At 46.5% G+C, this 15,269-nt stretch overlaps 2 protein-coding genes across 3 annotated transcripts in view; one reads left to right on the forward strand and one right to left on the reverse strand.

Annotated features, from left to right (window-relative positions):
• Nucleotides 1–7,245, forward strand: part of Wdr19 (WD repeat domain 19) — a 65,531-nt gene extending 58,286 nt beyond the window's left edge. Inside the window, exons 31-37 of the mRNA XM_042678327.1 lie at nucleotides 826–950; nucleotides 1,591–1,672; nucleotides 3,196–3,346; nucleotides 4,539–4,662; nucleotides 5,523–5,599; nucleotides 6,089–6,213; nucleotides 6,893–7,245. Of these exons, the coding sequence (XP_042534261.1) occupies nucleotides 826–950; nucleotides 1,591–1,672; nucleotides 3,196–3,346; nucleotides 4,539–4,662; nucleotides 5,523–5,599; nucleotides 6,089–6,200 (671 nt within the window). The 3' untranslated portion in view covers nucleotides 6,201–6,213; nucleotides 6,893–7,245. The remainder of the gene's footprint in view (nucleotides 1–825; nucleotides 951–1,590; nucleotides 1,673–3,195; nucleotides 3,347–4,538; nucleotides 4,663–5,522; nucleotides 5,600–6,088; nucleotides 6,214–6,892) is intronic.
• Nucleotides 7,246–9,530: 2,285 nt separating this feature from the next.
• The window catches only part of Rfc1 (replication factor C subunit 1), a 65,072-nt gene continuing 59,333 nt past the window's right edge, over nucleotides 9,531–15,269 (reverse strand). For both annotated transcript variants that reach the window (XM_042678067.1, XM_042678066.1), the window contains exons 23-25: nucleotides 12,728–12,941; nucleotides 11,082–11,273; nucleotides 9,531–10,472 (exon numbers count right to left, since the gene is read on the reverse strand). In XM_042678067.1, coding sequence (XP_042534001.1) covers nucleotides 10,389–10,472; nucleotides 11,082–11,273; nucleotides 12,728–12,941 — 490 coding nt within the window. In that variant the 3' untranslated portion in view covers nucleotides 9,531–10,388. The remainder of the gene's footprint in view (nucleotides 10,473–11,081; nucleotides 11,274–12,727; nucleotides 12,942–15,269) is intronic.

Below are 15,269 nucleotides of genomic sequence, written 5' to 3' on the forward strand. Positions count from 1 at the left end.
AGCAGTGGGCCTGAGCAAGAGGTAGAACTGGAAGGATGGGGGGGGTGGGGATGGGGGGGCAGGAGGAATCCCCTGAGAAACAGTATGAAAGCTAGAAAGACACAACTTTTCCCCAGAGGAACTGACCAGTTTGGGGTTTTTTTGGGAGGGGGGGAGGGCGCGGCATTGTTTTTCGTTTTTTTTATCCGTTGTGGGGCTTAAATTCTGGGCCTGGGCGCTGTCCCTCAGCTCTTCAGCTCAAGGCGAGTGCTCTACCACTTGAGCCACAGCGCCATTTCCAATTTTCTGGTGGCTTATTGGAGATAAGAATCTCATGGACAAGCCGGGCGCTGGTGGCTCACGCCTGTAATCCTAGCTACTCAGGAGGCTGAGATCTGAGAATCACGGTTCAAAGCCAGCCCGGGCAGGAGAGACCGTGAGACTCCTATCTCCAATAAACCACCAGAAAACCGGAAGTGGCGCTGTGTCTCAAGTGGTAGAGTGCTCGCCTTGAGCTGAAGAGCTGAGGGACAGCGCCCAGGCCGAGTTCAAGCCCCACAACCAACAAAAAAAATCTCATGGACTTTCCTTTCTGGGCTGGCATTGAACCACGATCCTCAGATCTCAGCCTCTTGAGTAGCTAGGATTACAGGCATGAGCCACCGGTCCCCAGCTAGGAATTGACCAGTTTAAGCAGCAGCCATTAAAACAGGCAAAACTGCTGAGTGACTGTGTAGAAGAAATGGCTATCACAGATCACATAATGAATAAATTCACTTATAAAGGGCCAAAAAAGCCCTCCAGTATCCTCCTTGACAGCAATGTGATCTCCCACCTCTCTTGAAGGAAACTATCGGAATGCACATGACGTTCTCTTCAGCATGTACGCAGAACTGAAATCCCAGAAGATCAAAATCCCCTCTGAGATGGCCACCAACCTCATGATCCTGCACAGCTACGTGCTTGTGAAGGTGAGGCCCCGAGGGGCGGGGCACGGGCTGCCAGGACTTCCCACCCCGTGGCATTTCCTCCGGCCACTGCTTCATGGAGGAGAGCAATGTCCTAGGTCTATTGTTCAGGGTTAAAAGCAGTAACAGGCTGACTGTAATGTGCTGCCCTTTGTGTATAAAGAGGAAAAAGGAATGCACAGCTACTGTTGCAAACAGAATGAGAAAGACAGACTGAAAAGACCAGAAATGGTTTCCTAAAGGAAAGAGAGGCCCGGTACCAACGGCCGAACACACAGAGCAGAGGACAGCGGACAGCGGACTGGCTCTGCTCCTGTGACCTCCTCAGCGACTCCCCCTTGTGCTTGGCTTTCGCATCTTACCACAACTTGCTAAAGTTGCTGACGATCCCCCAGGAACAGCCAGGAGGAGATGGAGCTAGGATTTGAATTCGTGCCAGGTGTTCTAGGGCAGAGAACAGTGTGCGACTCGGGCCAGAGTGCCGGGGAGCAGCTGGTGGAGGAGACAGCCCGCAGTGCTCAGCCAGCACAGGCTCAGGGCCCCAGGTCGGCCCTGATCTAGACCCCAGTCAAGGCGTTCGGGGGGAATAAAGCAGAAACCAGGGCTAATGTAAGACTGTAAGTATAACTTGTTTTTACTTCAGATTCACGTGAAGAATGGAGATCACCTGAAGGGGGCACGCATGCTCATTCGCGTGGCCAACAACATTAGCAAATTCCCTTCACGTGAGTACTCTGGGCCAGCGCAAGCCCCACGCTCAAAGCTTCCTCCACCTGGTAACTCAGCCCACACCAACCCTGTGACACAGTGCGGCCTGCTCTCCAGGAACACCTCAGCCTCTCTGACTCTTGTGCATGTTTTCCAGAAAATAGTTTCCTAGAGGAAATCAGGCCCAGGCAAAAGCTATTGGATGCCCTTCCTGTGGCTCCCACAGAATACAGACCAGTGTTCCCCAGTGTGTGAGAACTAGAGCCAGGGCCGTGCTGGTCAGAGCTTTCTGCCATCTGCACGTTCCCAGCACTCAGGTATCCAACAGAAAGCACTGAGAGGAGATCTGGGGCACACTGTGTCCCTTGTCAGTTGGGGAAACTGGTGGGAGCCCTCCCCAAATCCAAGGTTCCCAAGTACAGGCCAGAGGCCCAGCACTCAGACAGATCTTTCTAAGGTAGCCGTGCTGAGCTGGTGTGCAAGGGAACTTTTCTGCCTAGTTCATGTTACACAAGTGTACTAGCATTTAACCACCATCAGCCACATGGTCAGTTATTAAGTCTGATTCTGTTTTCAACCACAGTCAGACATCTCCCCTAAGAAAGGTCTCATTGTTCTCGCCATTATTCTAAAAGATCTGTCACACACACAAAAAGAGTTTGGCTTGTTTTTGGTGGGTTTTTTTGGACAGTTAACCAGGGTTTGAACTCAGGACCCTACTTGCTGGCTTCTTGCTTGCTCACATAGCATTCTACCACTTGAGCCCTGCCTGAAGTCCAGCCTTCTGATGTTTAATTAGAGATGAAGTCATGCTGACTTTTCTGTCCAGATTGGCTTCAAAACGTGATCCTCCTAGTCTCAGCCTCCTAAGTAGCTAGTATTACAGATATGAGCTAGTAGAACCTGGCACAAAATTTTTAAGTGAATAGATTTAATGTGACAGGTATAAGCAACCTTGTTCTATAATAGGCCAGATGTTCTTTGTACTATTAAGCTAATAAAAATTAGAAATTAATTAGTAGCTTTTTTTTTTTTTTTTTTGCTCGAGGGGCCTGAACTCTGGGCCTGGGCGCTGTCCCTCAGCTCTTCAGCTCAAGGCTAGCGCTCTACCACTTGAGCCACAGTGCCACTTCTGGCTTTTTTTCTTTTTGCTTATGTGGTGCTGAGGAATCAAACCCAGGGCCTCATGCATGTGAGGCAAGCGCTCTACCACTGAGCCGCCTTCCCAGCTTAACCCATCCTTCTTTTTTTTTTTAATTGTGAAAATACTGTACAGAGGGGTTACAATTACATGGGCAAGATAATGAGTACATTTCTTATCAAGCATTGTAGCCTCCTCCTTTGTTTCCCCTTCCCATCCCATCCTCCTCCCCCCGCCCCCCCCCCCCCAGCCCATCCTTCTTGAAGACAAAGATCCTCTGGGTCTTTGCAGAGTGCAGCGCTCAGAGGGGCGGTCTGGCTTTCCTGCAGAACCCGGATGCAGCTGTGCCTGCGTCACTGAGGGCCGCAGCCATGGCGCTTCCCGCTGTTTCTTTTGCAGACATTGTGCCAATCCTGACCTCCACAGTGATCGAGTGCCACAGGGCAGGCCTGAGGAACTCTGCTTTCAGCTTTGCGGCTATGTTGATGAGGCCTGAGTACCGCAACAAAATCGATGCTAAATACAAAAAGAAGATCGAGGGAATGGTCAGGTAGGCCAACACAGCCACTTCTCCTGTCTAACCGGAGTTCCCAGGGCACACTTGTTAAGATAGAGCTAAGTCACAGGCTCAATAAGAAAATAGAATTGGGGGGCAGGATTGAGGGAATATATGCAATATAATGCGGGAGAAACTCCAATACTGTCTTGAACAAGTCAAGATCTCTGTGACTCATACACAAGGCCTCATAGTCCAGGACTGGTACCACTGGATTCTGATGCCACCAAGAACAAGATCCCTTGATGCCACCATAGCACAGAGCTTTCCTCCTCATGGTTGCAAAGTAGCTGCTACACCTGCAGACATCATATCCCACCTCCAGAAGGAATAATTTAAAAGATGAAATGATCTTTGCCTTTTTATTCAGAGCAGCACAGCTAGCACCACAAGACGTAAGAGACTTGTCATTCTCTCCCCATGTGCCAATCTACAGCTGCGTGGTCCAAAATGGTACCTCCTAGCCACATGTGACTCTTGAAATTTAAGTTAAATAGTTTTTCTCAGTTTTTCACCCTCCCCATATATCAAGTAGCCCAAAGCTACACATGGCTGGCTACACAGGTTGACATACTGGACAGAATAGAATGAGAACATTTCCATTGTCACAAAGTTCCATTAGAACAGCTGCAGATGGCCCTTGCCAGTTAAGTATCACAGAAGAGAAATACAAAGTTCAACACTCCAGCAGCATGTTCTGTGCTATTTGGAGTGTGTCATGAACTCCTCTAACTTGTGAACGTGGACCATGCAATGCCTAGAATTCTGCCAGTCCTAGGTCTTCTTTCTCCTCCGTGAAACTGGCCCAGCAGCTGGCGGTGAGCCAGAGCTATCTGTTTTGCTATGAAATGACCGTCACATGAACTTTCCCAAATTTGCCTTCTCCCTGAGCCACGTTATGTGAAATGAGGTGGTCTTTTTTTTTTTCTCCTTTTGGTTCTGGTCCTGGGGCTTGAACTCAGGGCCTGAGCACTGTCCTTCAACTTTTCCACTCAGGACTGGCACTCTAGCACTTAAGCCACAGCTCCACTTTGGCTTTTTGGTGGTTAACTGAAGGCTTACCTTCCTGGGCTGGCTTTGGATATCACTCCTCAGATGTCAGCCTCCTGAGTAGCTAGGATTGCAGACGTGAGCTACCAAGCGCCCAAACTGGTGTTTCTAAATGACACGTGATGCTTTCTCACAGGAGACCTTACACGACAGAGACAGAAGAGACCACGACCCCATGTCCTTTCTGCCAGTTTCTCCTCCCAGAATGTGAACTCCTCTGTCCCGGCTGTAAAAACAACATTCCCTACTGCATCGCCACAGTAAGTTTCTCTGTAATACTTCCTGCCACCTAAGTACTTGATATATATATACCATTTTCTTCACTTCTGACATGATCTTAGCCCTCCAATTTCCTACAACATGTAGCATATGATTTCAGTCACCCAAGTGACCTTCTATTCATACCCTATAAGGACCAGGCTGATGGCAGCATTCAGGAGCCAGTGTGAGGGAGTAGCACTCGGGATCAGTGGCCTTGGGCTCAGTTTTTTTTTTGGGGGGGTCCGGTTGTGGGGCCTGAACTCTGGTCTCCAGGCGCTGTCCCTCAGCTGCTCAGCTCACGGCTAGCGCTCTAGCGCTCTACCACTTGAGCCACAGCGCCACTTCCGGCTTTTTCCTTTTTGCTTACGTGGTGCTGAGGAATCAAACCCAGGGCCTCAGGCATGCAAGGCAAGCGCTCTACCACTAAGCCACCTTCCTAGCCCTCAAATTTTTTTTTGCCCCCTACTGGCTAGAGAACAAGGTGCACTTTGGTTGATGGCAGTGACATCTTCCCATGAAGATCAACTAGACTGACAGAGGGCTGGGTGAAGCCTCGGTGCAGCACCTGGCATGCCATAGCATTTCCTAAGTGGTGGTGTTTATGCATTTTAGGATCCACTATCAGAAAACGTTAAAATATGATCGCTAATCCTCAGGCCATTAAGCCCTACTTTCAAGGAAATTTTGGGCACTAATGTAAAAAAACCATCATTCTGTAAGCATAAATTTAACAAGTATAATCTAGTTTTAATCAGTGCCATTGCTAAGTGAAAGAGCAGGGATTTCATAATTTATGATTTTCGTAATAGTGGGAATTTTTGAATAAAGACTAATTTCACCTTGAACGTACTGTTTGCAGGGCCGGCACATGGTGAAAGATGATTGGACAATGTGTCCGCACTGTGAGTTCCCCGCGCTCTACTCGGAACTGAAGATGTGAGTGCCCATCGTTTCCCTCACCCACCTTCCTCCAGAAGTGGGCCTTCCACTCCAACCTTCCTACATCGTGTTCCCCAAAGCCTACCTTTGTCTAAGGCTCTGGGATGAGATCTTCTCATGCTTAAGTTGCATGGGAAACATGCACTGAGGTATAGACAAGCCAGGTACCAGTGGCTCACGCCTGTAATCCTAGCTACTCAGGAGGCTGACATCTGAGGATTACAGTTCAAAGCAAGCCTAGGCAGTTAAAACCTGAGAGCCTCTTACCTCCATTTAAGAATCATAAAGCCTGAAGTGGAAGCGTGGTTCGAATGATAAGAGCATTAAAGCCAGGGTTTGAGGCCCTGAGTTCAAGCTCTCCCCACTCCCCTTAAAAAAAAAAAAAAAAAAAAAAAAGGTGTAAACACATTTGATTTTCACATTAGAGTAACCCAAAAGGTAAAGGAAATGTGTTTAATTTCCTCTGAATTTTCCTTCCCCAAACAGCATGTTAAACACTGAAAGCACATGTCCTATGTGTTCAGAGAGATTAAATGCTGGCCAACTGAAAAAAGTTTCAGACTATACACAATACCTGCGAGCAGACATGGAACAGTGAACTGCAGGCGGAGGTAAGTGCTCCTGCCAGCCAGGAAGCCGGAGCCCTGCGGAAAAAGCAGATAATGCCTGACTCAGCTTCGGTAAAATGCAAGTTTCTCTCTCTCTCTCTCTCTCTCACACACACACACACATACACACACACACACACGTTTCCAAGTCTTTTCTCCCTCTGTAGTTGTCAGAATAGAATGGTAACTGCTCTCCCCTTACCCTCTGACCTCCATCAGTCTACCTCTAGTGCCACTACTTCCCTTCTGAAACCTTCCAGTGTTTTAATAGCATCACAAGGTTCTCAGGGATGCACTAGCCCCCTCCCGTCTCACCGGATTCCTCCTCCGTGTCGCAGCACTACTAGTGTTTGCTGCTCTTCAACTCTTCAATTTTCCACAGGCTCTGCCATCTTACAGTCACAACAGCAAGTATGAGGGGTTCCAGTTTGTCCACATTCTCGCCAAAACCCGTCACTGCCTGTTACCAGCACAGTGAACACTGGCTGCAGTGACTGTTCTGGCTCCTTTTAGACAAGGAAACCTTGATGGGAGCTGTCAGGGGAAGCATGCTCTCTGCGCTTTGCTAAGCATGTACTTGCATTTTCTATTCTGCACTGTTGAGACTTCATCAGAAACAATACTGATTGTAGACTGTATTCTACCTAACTTTATTATTAAAAGGCATGTTTGTCCTTTCTAGATAAAATGTTCCTGAGAAATGGCATTTTTTCCCAGGAGGCTGTTTCCCCCCTGGGTGGACTTGGAATGACCACTTCTGGATAGACAAAAAGCAGCAAAGATGGTCTCTCCAGGTAGAGCAGCCAAATAGTGACATATAAACCCTGTTGTTTATTGTACTTTGTATAGTTTCCTCCTCAAAGTCATAATGTTTTATGCTTTGCACTGTTCATAGTAGATAACAGAATTGTAAATATTCAGCCTTTTGATGACTTTTATATTTTGAATTATCTCCTCTAAAATTGTTAACTAGACATTTGTAAACTTTTCCTGGATTTGGAGCTAGAGATAAAGGAAAACAACTTTGAAAACACACTGTGAAGTCTGCCAGTAGAGATTAATTAATACTGTAAACAACTTCACATAGGAAGTTTATAAACTGGGTGCTGGTGGCTCCATGCCTATAATCCTAGCTACTCAGGAGGCTGAGATCTGAGGATTGCGGTTCAAAGCCAGCCTGGGCAGAAAAGTCCATGAGCCTTTTTATCTCCAATTAACCACCAGAAAACCAGAAATGATGCTATGGCTCAAAGTGGTAGAGCACTAGCATTGAGCAAAAGAGCTCAAGGGACCACAGCACCCAGGCCCTGAGTTCAAGCCATACAAGTGGGGGGAAAAAAAGTCTATATAGCTGGGTGCTTGTGACTCATGCCTATAATTTTAGCTGCTCAGGAAACTGCAATCTGAGGATCATGGTTTGAAGCCAGATGAAGCAGGAAAGTCTGTGAGATGTATCTCCAATTAACCACCAAATTAATTCACCAGCCTTAAGTGAAAAAGTTAAAGGATAGTGCCCAGGTCCTAGGACTAATGCCCGAGTACTGGCACCAAAATAAGCAAAATAAAACACCAAACAACAGTAAAATCAGTCTTAAATTAAAAGAAAGAATAAACAATAATCTTATATGCCTGATCATCCCGAACATGTGGAACTCCTTTCGGTCAGATGACCTTTGAAAACACTATCTGGAATCTTCCTACGGAAGATTCCAGTTCCTTTTCCCATATCATGCTCCAAGGAAATCCATTACTTTTCCTCCAACTTCATGTCCAGTGTCTCCAAAGTCTGAGCAGCTGACAGAAATCATGCTCCAAGGAAATCCATTACTTTTCCTCCAACTTCATGTCCAGTGTCTCCAAAGTCTGAGCAGCTGACAGAAATGAGTCTTAGAGCAAGCTCTGAGTTGGATATGACTTTCCATATGGCCTTCAGCAACTCAAGCATTACATCAATCATATGAGCAGAGGCAGGGCTGAAAGTATCACTGTTCTAGGACATCCAAGTAACTCACCTGAAAGTCCTCCAGCTTCATGATCTGTCCTTCCTTCCCAAGAATCGTCAAGGCCGTGGGTCCCCTGCTTCTTCCTATAGCCTGATTAGAAGGATGCTAGAAGGTCAGAGTAAGAGCCACAGCAACTTGGGATCTGTGAGGCTGAGCACTTGTTTTGTGATTTACAGACATAATGGTACCAGAAGATATTGGAAGATATATATCTTCATATATCTGTTCTGCATTTAGAACTTCAAGACATTAAATGATGCCATAGGACTTCCAAAATTAAAAACAAGGATAAGGTTGAACAGTTATCAAAATGGCCTTGGTTCAGTGGATCTTTGAGCAAGTATGCAGGTTTGTGTTGCCAAGATGTGCACCAGTGGATCCCTAAAAGCCACTTCATTAATACATACACCTCTTAGATTTATATAGTCAGACTTCCACAGAACCAAGCCTACCCCACCATTATTTCCAGGCACCTCATGCTCGAAAGCCTCAAAGAAGCAGGCAGGTCTATAGTACCACCCTTCTGTAGCAAAGAGCATATTTACAAATTCTAATTCTTTTTTGTCCCCTCCCCCAAATTCTAATTCTTAAAAGAAATGTTAACTGCTATATACTGTCCCAATCAGGTTGACAGCTTCATAATTAAAAGCAACAGCGGATAAGTGAAGGACACCACTTGTTGCTCTGGCCAGGTAGATGACAGGCCCTCATCTGGGATGTACAGAGCAACCAGGACTTGGAAGTAAGAGAAGTGGAACTGTAGCTCAAGTGGTAGAGCACTAGCCTTGAGCACAGTGAGGCTCAGAGACAGTGCCCAGGCTCTGAGTTCAAGCCCCACAACCAACAAAAACAAACCCACAACCCAGGAGAGAAATGAAGAAATATAGTTAGGAAACCATTCTCCCCCTCCTGGTGAGGAAATCTTCGCTAATGCAGCATAGTTTCCAGCCAGGCTTTACCAAAGAGGAACAAGAGGGGCAGGGCTCGGTAGGCTCAGGCTCAAGACAGTGTTTTATTTCCATAATGAATCCATGAAATACATTGGCAAATACTGAATGTCTCAACAACTTTACACTGTCTCCCAACAAGAGTATCAGTTCTTAAAGACAGGGAACACCATTTATTTTACATTCCTCTTTAGCATATGCCTCATGGAGGCAGCCCAGACCTCAGAGCATTTACTGTCAAAATTAAAAACTAAGCTAGATCCACAACCTCCAGGCACGCAAGCTGAAGTTCCAGTAGGGTTTGAGGACTCCATCACAAGACAACTGAATCTTCCAGGGACAAAGTAAACCAAAGCCATGTTCATTTGATCCCAGCCACAGTGATCCTTACAGTCTGACCCAGCCTAGAGCCTGGGTTGAAACTGAAGGATGCCAGCAATGCCCAGCAATCACACTGAGTTCCCACACCCTCCATCTACCCAGATGTGCCCCATCATGCAGTCGCCACTGAGGCCCGGGAATTCCAGCCCTGAAACTTCAACTGCTGAAGGTTTGTTCTGTGTCTCTGGTTAATTAGGAACAAAGTGAGTTTTTTAAGCCAATCATTTGCGAATTAATAGAGTAATATAGCAACATCATATTTTGCTGTACAAGATGACAATCTTGAAAAAAGTTTGTACATGAATCATGTGGAACTTTTTTATTGCTAATGTATACTTCATAAGATATTTGACAATATACAAAAAGACTACCCAGTTCTAGGTGGTGATTGCTTTGTAGTCAGATGATTTATTTACAAATTTCACCACATAATAGGAACTACCTTTAAGGAAAAAATAGCATTGGTCCGATTCTATAAAGGTCATTAGGGTAAACTCAACCCTATAAAAGGTATCTTAGGCCCATTGCTCCCAGTTATTATTAACTACAATCTGACTCCAAAGCCCACAAGTAATGTTTAGTCCTAATTCTGCATAGTCATTTTGAAGCAAAACAATCTAATTAGATGGGCAGAGACAGTGGAGGACCCAGGCAGTCCTATGAACCTCTATAAGAGGTGTATGTGAGCCAATGGCCACACCCTCCAGCTGGACCATACTTCATAAGGAACCACCGGTGACCCACTGCGCCACACACAGATCCTCTACAAGAAAACAAAGCTGTCTCCACAAAAGCAGGACTGGTCAGGAGGAGTCATCACAGTGGCTGCTGGTAGCAGAAACTGGTTTCATTTCTTCAAACTTTTCCCTTTTCCTTTTTTTGATTCTTTATCTTTTTCTGGTTTTGATGACTTTGAAGATTTTGTCTTTTTCTGTTGGAGGGAAAAGATGCACACAATAGTTAACTGTATTTATGAACAAATGAAAAGTTTTCTCTACAATAAGCTTCATGGTTACCTGCCGTTTTCCTGTGAGAGGCCGAGGCGGGAGGATTTACAAGTTCAAGGCCAGTATGTAGTATATAGTGAGTTAAGGCCAGCAGGTACTATATAAATTGTGTATGTGGATGAGAACGTACACGCCAATAGCCAAAGAAAAATGTTCTCTTTTTTTTTTTTTTGGTAGGTTGTGGGGCTTGAACTCAGGGCCTGGGCGCTGTCCCTGAGCTCTTCAGCTTAAGGCTAGCGCTCTACCACTTGAGCCACAGTGCCACTTCTGGTTTTTTTTACTATAGCCCATATAAACCATCAGAATGATGGCCCACTCTCTTGCTATTTGACTCTTCTACTACTAGAAGAAACTATAAAAATGAAATCTCTCCCTCTACCACCCTTAGTCATGATGAACAAAAATTGAAGTATGTTCAGCTTACTTTTTTTTTGCACCTTGCTGAATACGTCCTACTGTTCACCTGGCACATTACGTAGGGGGGAAAAATAACCCATCTATATTGGAGTGTTTTCGGTAGGTGAGGAGCCTACCTTGATCATAGCATCATTCTCTAGACCATCCTGGTCTTTCTCATCAGACTGAGAGTCATCTTCCTGTAACTCTTCATTGTCTTCAGGATCCAGAACTGGGCCTGTGCTGGATCTAGATGCCCTTACCACCTGAAGCGCATATGGAGTGAGGTGGGCCTCCTTATTGTAAGCTCTTGTGAAGGCTGCTTTCACCTAAAGGAAAGGAGGCTGTTAAAAAACCTAAAGGCTAAACGATCCTTTTAAACCCTTAGCTTTCAGAGCCCCTTGAAGCTATGAAGAAAATATTTATGCTCATACACATAAGTGGAAGTACATGTGTTTTTCTACAAAGACATTCTCTATTTTCCTGGCCCATGACTCAAGATTAAGAACCAGTATCTGGGAACTTTAGGCAAAAACAAACCACAAGTCATCTTAAGTCATATTTTTACATCTTCAGCACTCTCCCCATTTCTAAAAGTAATAAGCAAAACTAGTCTGCGAATAAACTGAAAAGGTGTCCTCTAAAATTATCGCACAGGCACAGGATTGAGTGCTGCGTGTCACATATCCATGTTATATCACTCTAGTTTTTTAGTGCGCATTACACAAAAACAGGACGTGCTTTTATACAGTAGATTATGGAATAGAAAAATTATGCAAGTCCTCAGACAATAAACACCCTTTCACTTTTATAATCCATACTTCACCATTCCCTCACACTTACTTCCCCAGATGCATTCCTCTAGTTTTAGAAGGAATGCGTTTTTATTTGCTTCTCAGATATGAAGCCAACATAAAAATGCTACTTGGGAAACTGAGACCAGGAAGATCATGATTTAAGGCCACCTCAAGCACAAAAATTTGAGACCATTCCTCAACTGTCTGTCATCTTACCTACACAAGAGGCTGAGACTAAGTGGATAGCAATTGTAAGCCAGCTTGGGCAGAAAAACCCTCAAGACTTAATCTCAATGGAAGAAGGTAGGTGTGGAGTACTCCTGTCATCCCAGCCATGGCAAGAAGCCATTAAAATAGGCAGATCATGGTCCAGGTAAGTACACAGACAGTCATGAAGACTCTATCCCAAAAGTATCAGTGCAAACAAAACAGGGCACTGTTTGCTCACATCTAAAATCCTAAGCTACTCAGAAAAGTGAGATCTGAGATTTATGATTCAAAGCCAGCCCAAGCAGACAAATGTTTAAGACTCTGATCTCCAACTAACCAGCAAAAAGATGGAAATAGATGTGTGGCTTAAGTGGTAGAAAAACCAAGCAAAGCATGAGGCCCTAAGTTCAAGCTCAGTACTGGTTGACAAAGATGCACACACACAAAAAGGGCTGGGGATGTGGCCCAAATGGTAGAGCACCTACCTAATAAACCTAGATACCACCAAAACAAGTAATACATACACAAACTGTAAAGTCAAATCCAGAACTGTACTGAAATCCTGTCTTTGGAAGACACAGATCATAAGAAGCAACAAGCATTTTTAAAGATGGGAGATGAAAACTTTTTAACTAAAACATCCCTGAAGTACAACCAAGATAAACTTCACCATGAATTCCAGGTCAACCTGGGCTATATACAGAGACTCAGTCTCCAAAGAAACAAAACCAAAGCAAAAACAAAGTGCTAGAGAACCAATGGACTACAAATTTTACCTTGGGGTCCAGCTTGGAAAAGGGACTAGGTTTGCCACCCCAGCTGCTAATGTCCATGATATTCTCAAAGTCTTCTTTCATCAAGTAATATGCATCCATAAGTGCAACCACATGCTGCACTCCTTCTACACCCTGTGAGGTCAGGGGCCGTACAAGTGCATCCCGGATGTGAGACAGATAATCCATGTTCACAGTCCTTTTGCTGGAGTAAGTTCTGAAACCAAAACAAAAGACAAACCTACAATCAATGGCACACTACCACGCACTGGTCATACTGTACACATCAGTACTGAGTCCCTCCCGCAGAGGTCAGGGCAGAGGAATGGCTGCTATGTAACAGCTGCCTATCTATCTGTAGATCTGCGGTTCCCAGGAGAGTGTGCTGAGGAAAAACTTCTCAGAAGGTGGAGTTCATCTGCATTGCAGATGCTTAAGTCATTCTCCAAAAAAATGTCCCCCTACTTCCAGTATAGATATTATGGCCTTTCAACATCCAAAGCTCTCACTTTATTATATAAATTAAATACAAATTTGAGAAGATCCAAGATGGCGAACTCGAGTCCAGGCAGTCCGTGAGCTTTGTCTGCTCAGGAAGAAACTAAAAGCTCTAACCTGGACATCCAGCCCGAGTGGACACCAGGGAAAGGCAAGCAGTCAGAGCCTTGTGCCAATCAAGAAACATCACACTGATTACTCAGAAAGAAGAGAAAAACTGGCAAAAAAAAGTCTGCACAAGCAGGTGGCATTACAGCCTGTGGAGCAGGGGCGCGGTGAAGAGCCGCGCTCAGAAGCAATCACATGGGGCCGACCTCAGATCTGCAGACCAGCAAAGGTCGGGACTGCTTTTCAGAGAGGACAAAGGAGTTCACTCCCAGCGACCCAAACCAGGCTAGCACGGGAAAGCAGACCCCCCCTGGGCTTCGGTCAAGCTGGTTACAGGCAGAATCAGCCTGGGTCAGACACGCAAAAGGGCAAGCGGGCTGTCACCCACTGTGCGGGCATCAGCTCGCAACTGCTACCGCCCTTCTGTATTATCTGGGCCTCTGCTAGGATTCAGACAGATAGCCCGCCAGGCCGCGTGCCTTTGCCGGGAGGGGGAACTCCGCTCTGCTCCACGCGCAGGGGAGCAGGCAGGGGGGCGGGAAGCACAGGAACCGCAACCTGAGGGTCCACCCTCCCTCCCACTGTGTCAGGAACTGGTGTGGGGGTAGTTCGGGGCCCGGGGCTCCTGCTCAGACCTCCTCAGGGCAGGCCGGCTCCCCTGGCGGGCCTGGTGGGGACCTGGCGCGTGGCTGCGCCTTCCAGCCAAGCCCACCACCAACGGGGCACGCCAAGGGTCAGGGTCCACAGAGCTGCCCCAAACCAGCCCCGCGCGGGCGGGAGCCACAGACAGGGCTGAGGACCCCAATTTTAGAGTTCCGCCCCCAAACTCAGCCACCAGTGCTGAGTGAAAAGCGGGGCTTCGGGCCCAGGATCGGGGTGCTGGTCTCAGTGTGGCCCCTCAACCCAGGAAGAGTCTCTGCGGACCCCGAATGGTACGAGCGGGCATGGGGCGCTTGGCAGGTCCCTTCCCGCCTGAGCAGTCACGGCGTCTCTAACTGACCAGCGCCTGCGCGGTTGTGCGTAGACCTAACCCATCTGTGCATCCACGAGACACACGCACAGCACCAGGGCACAATCTCCACGCGAGCCTGCGCTTTACCTTGCAGGATGCCCGCACACAGCACGGGGGCTACACCAGCCGACCCCAGAAGCCTAAACACCCCAGCGCGGCATGCCAATGACAGCCCACAGTGCCAAGGTTCGTGACTAGCCAGGCACAAAGGCTTCTGTGTGTCCCCACTTCCAACATCCTGCCACACAGCCAGTGACAGCATTCGGCTGGACCAAAGGGCCCGCCCACACCTCTGGCGGAGACCAACTGCACAGTGCCCACAAGAAAGCCAGAAAACCACAGCCCATTACCATAAATCAAACACATTAACTTCGACTTTTTAGGCCCCATTTGTTTTTTGAGAAGCATATTTTACAAAATTAAGAAGCAAATGAAACACTCAGCAGGTCACCCAACAATTTAAACAAAGCTTCAGTGCATCTTCTGGGCTACACATGCATGGAAACCTATAGTGTGGTTTGCTATAGTGTGGTTTGACCTATGGGCTCTATTGAGCCAAGTCCAGCCCTTTATAGCTGTAGGTTAAGGTTTTGCTTTTTTTTTCCCCCTAGTGGCCAGCTTCTATCTACCAAAATTCTATCTACCACTTCCCATTTGGCTGGGATGATGGCCACCTGTGTGTTAAGATAAGGTATCCCTAACATTTTGCCCAGACTGGTTTCAAACCATAACCTTCCTAATATCTACCTCCTAAGTAAATTGGGATTATAGGCATCAGTCAAATCACCTGGACTAATTGTTTTTTGGTGGTGGTGGTACTGTGGTTTGAACTTAGGGCCTCACATTTCCTAAGCATATGCTCTACTGCTTGAGCCATGCCTCCAGCCTTAAAATGATTTTTGAAGCCAGGCACCCATGGCTTATGCC

The sequence above is a fragment of the Dipodomys spectabilis genome, unplaced genomic scaffold, assembly GCF_019054845.1.
Source record: "Dipodomys spectabilis isolate Male_0828 unplaced genomic scaffold, ASM1905484v1 ptg000043l, whole genome shotgun sequence".
In the NCBI taxonomy this organism is placed as follows: Eukaryota; Metazoa; Chordata; class Mammalia; order Rodentia; family Heteromyidae; genus Dipodomys; species Dipodomys spectabilis.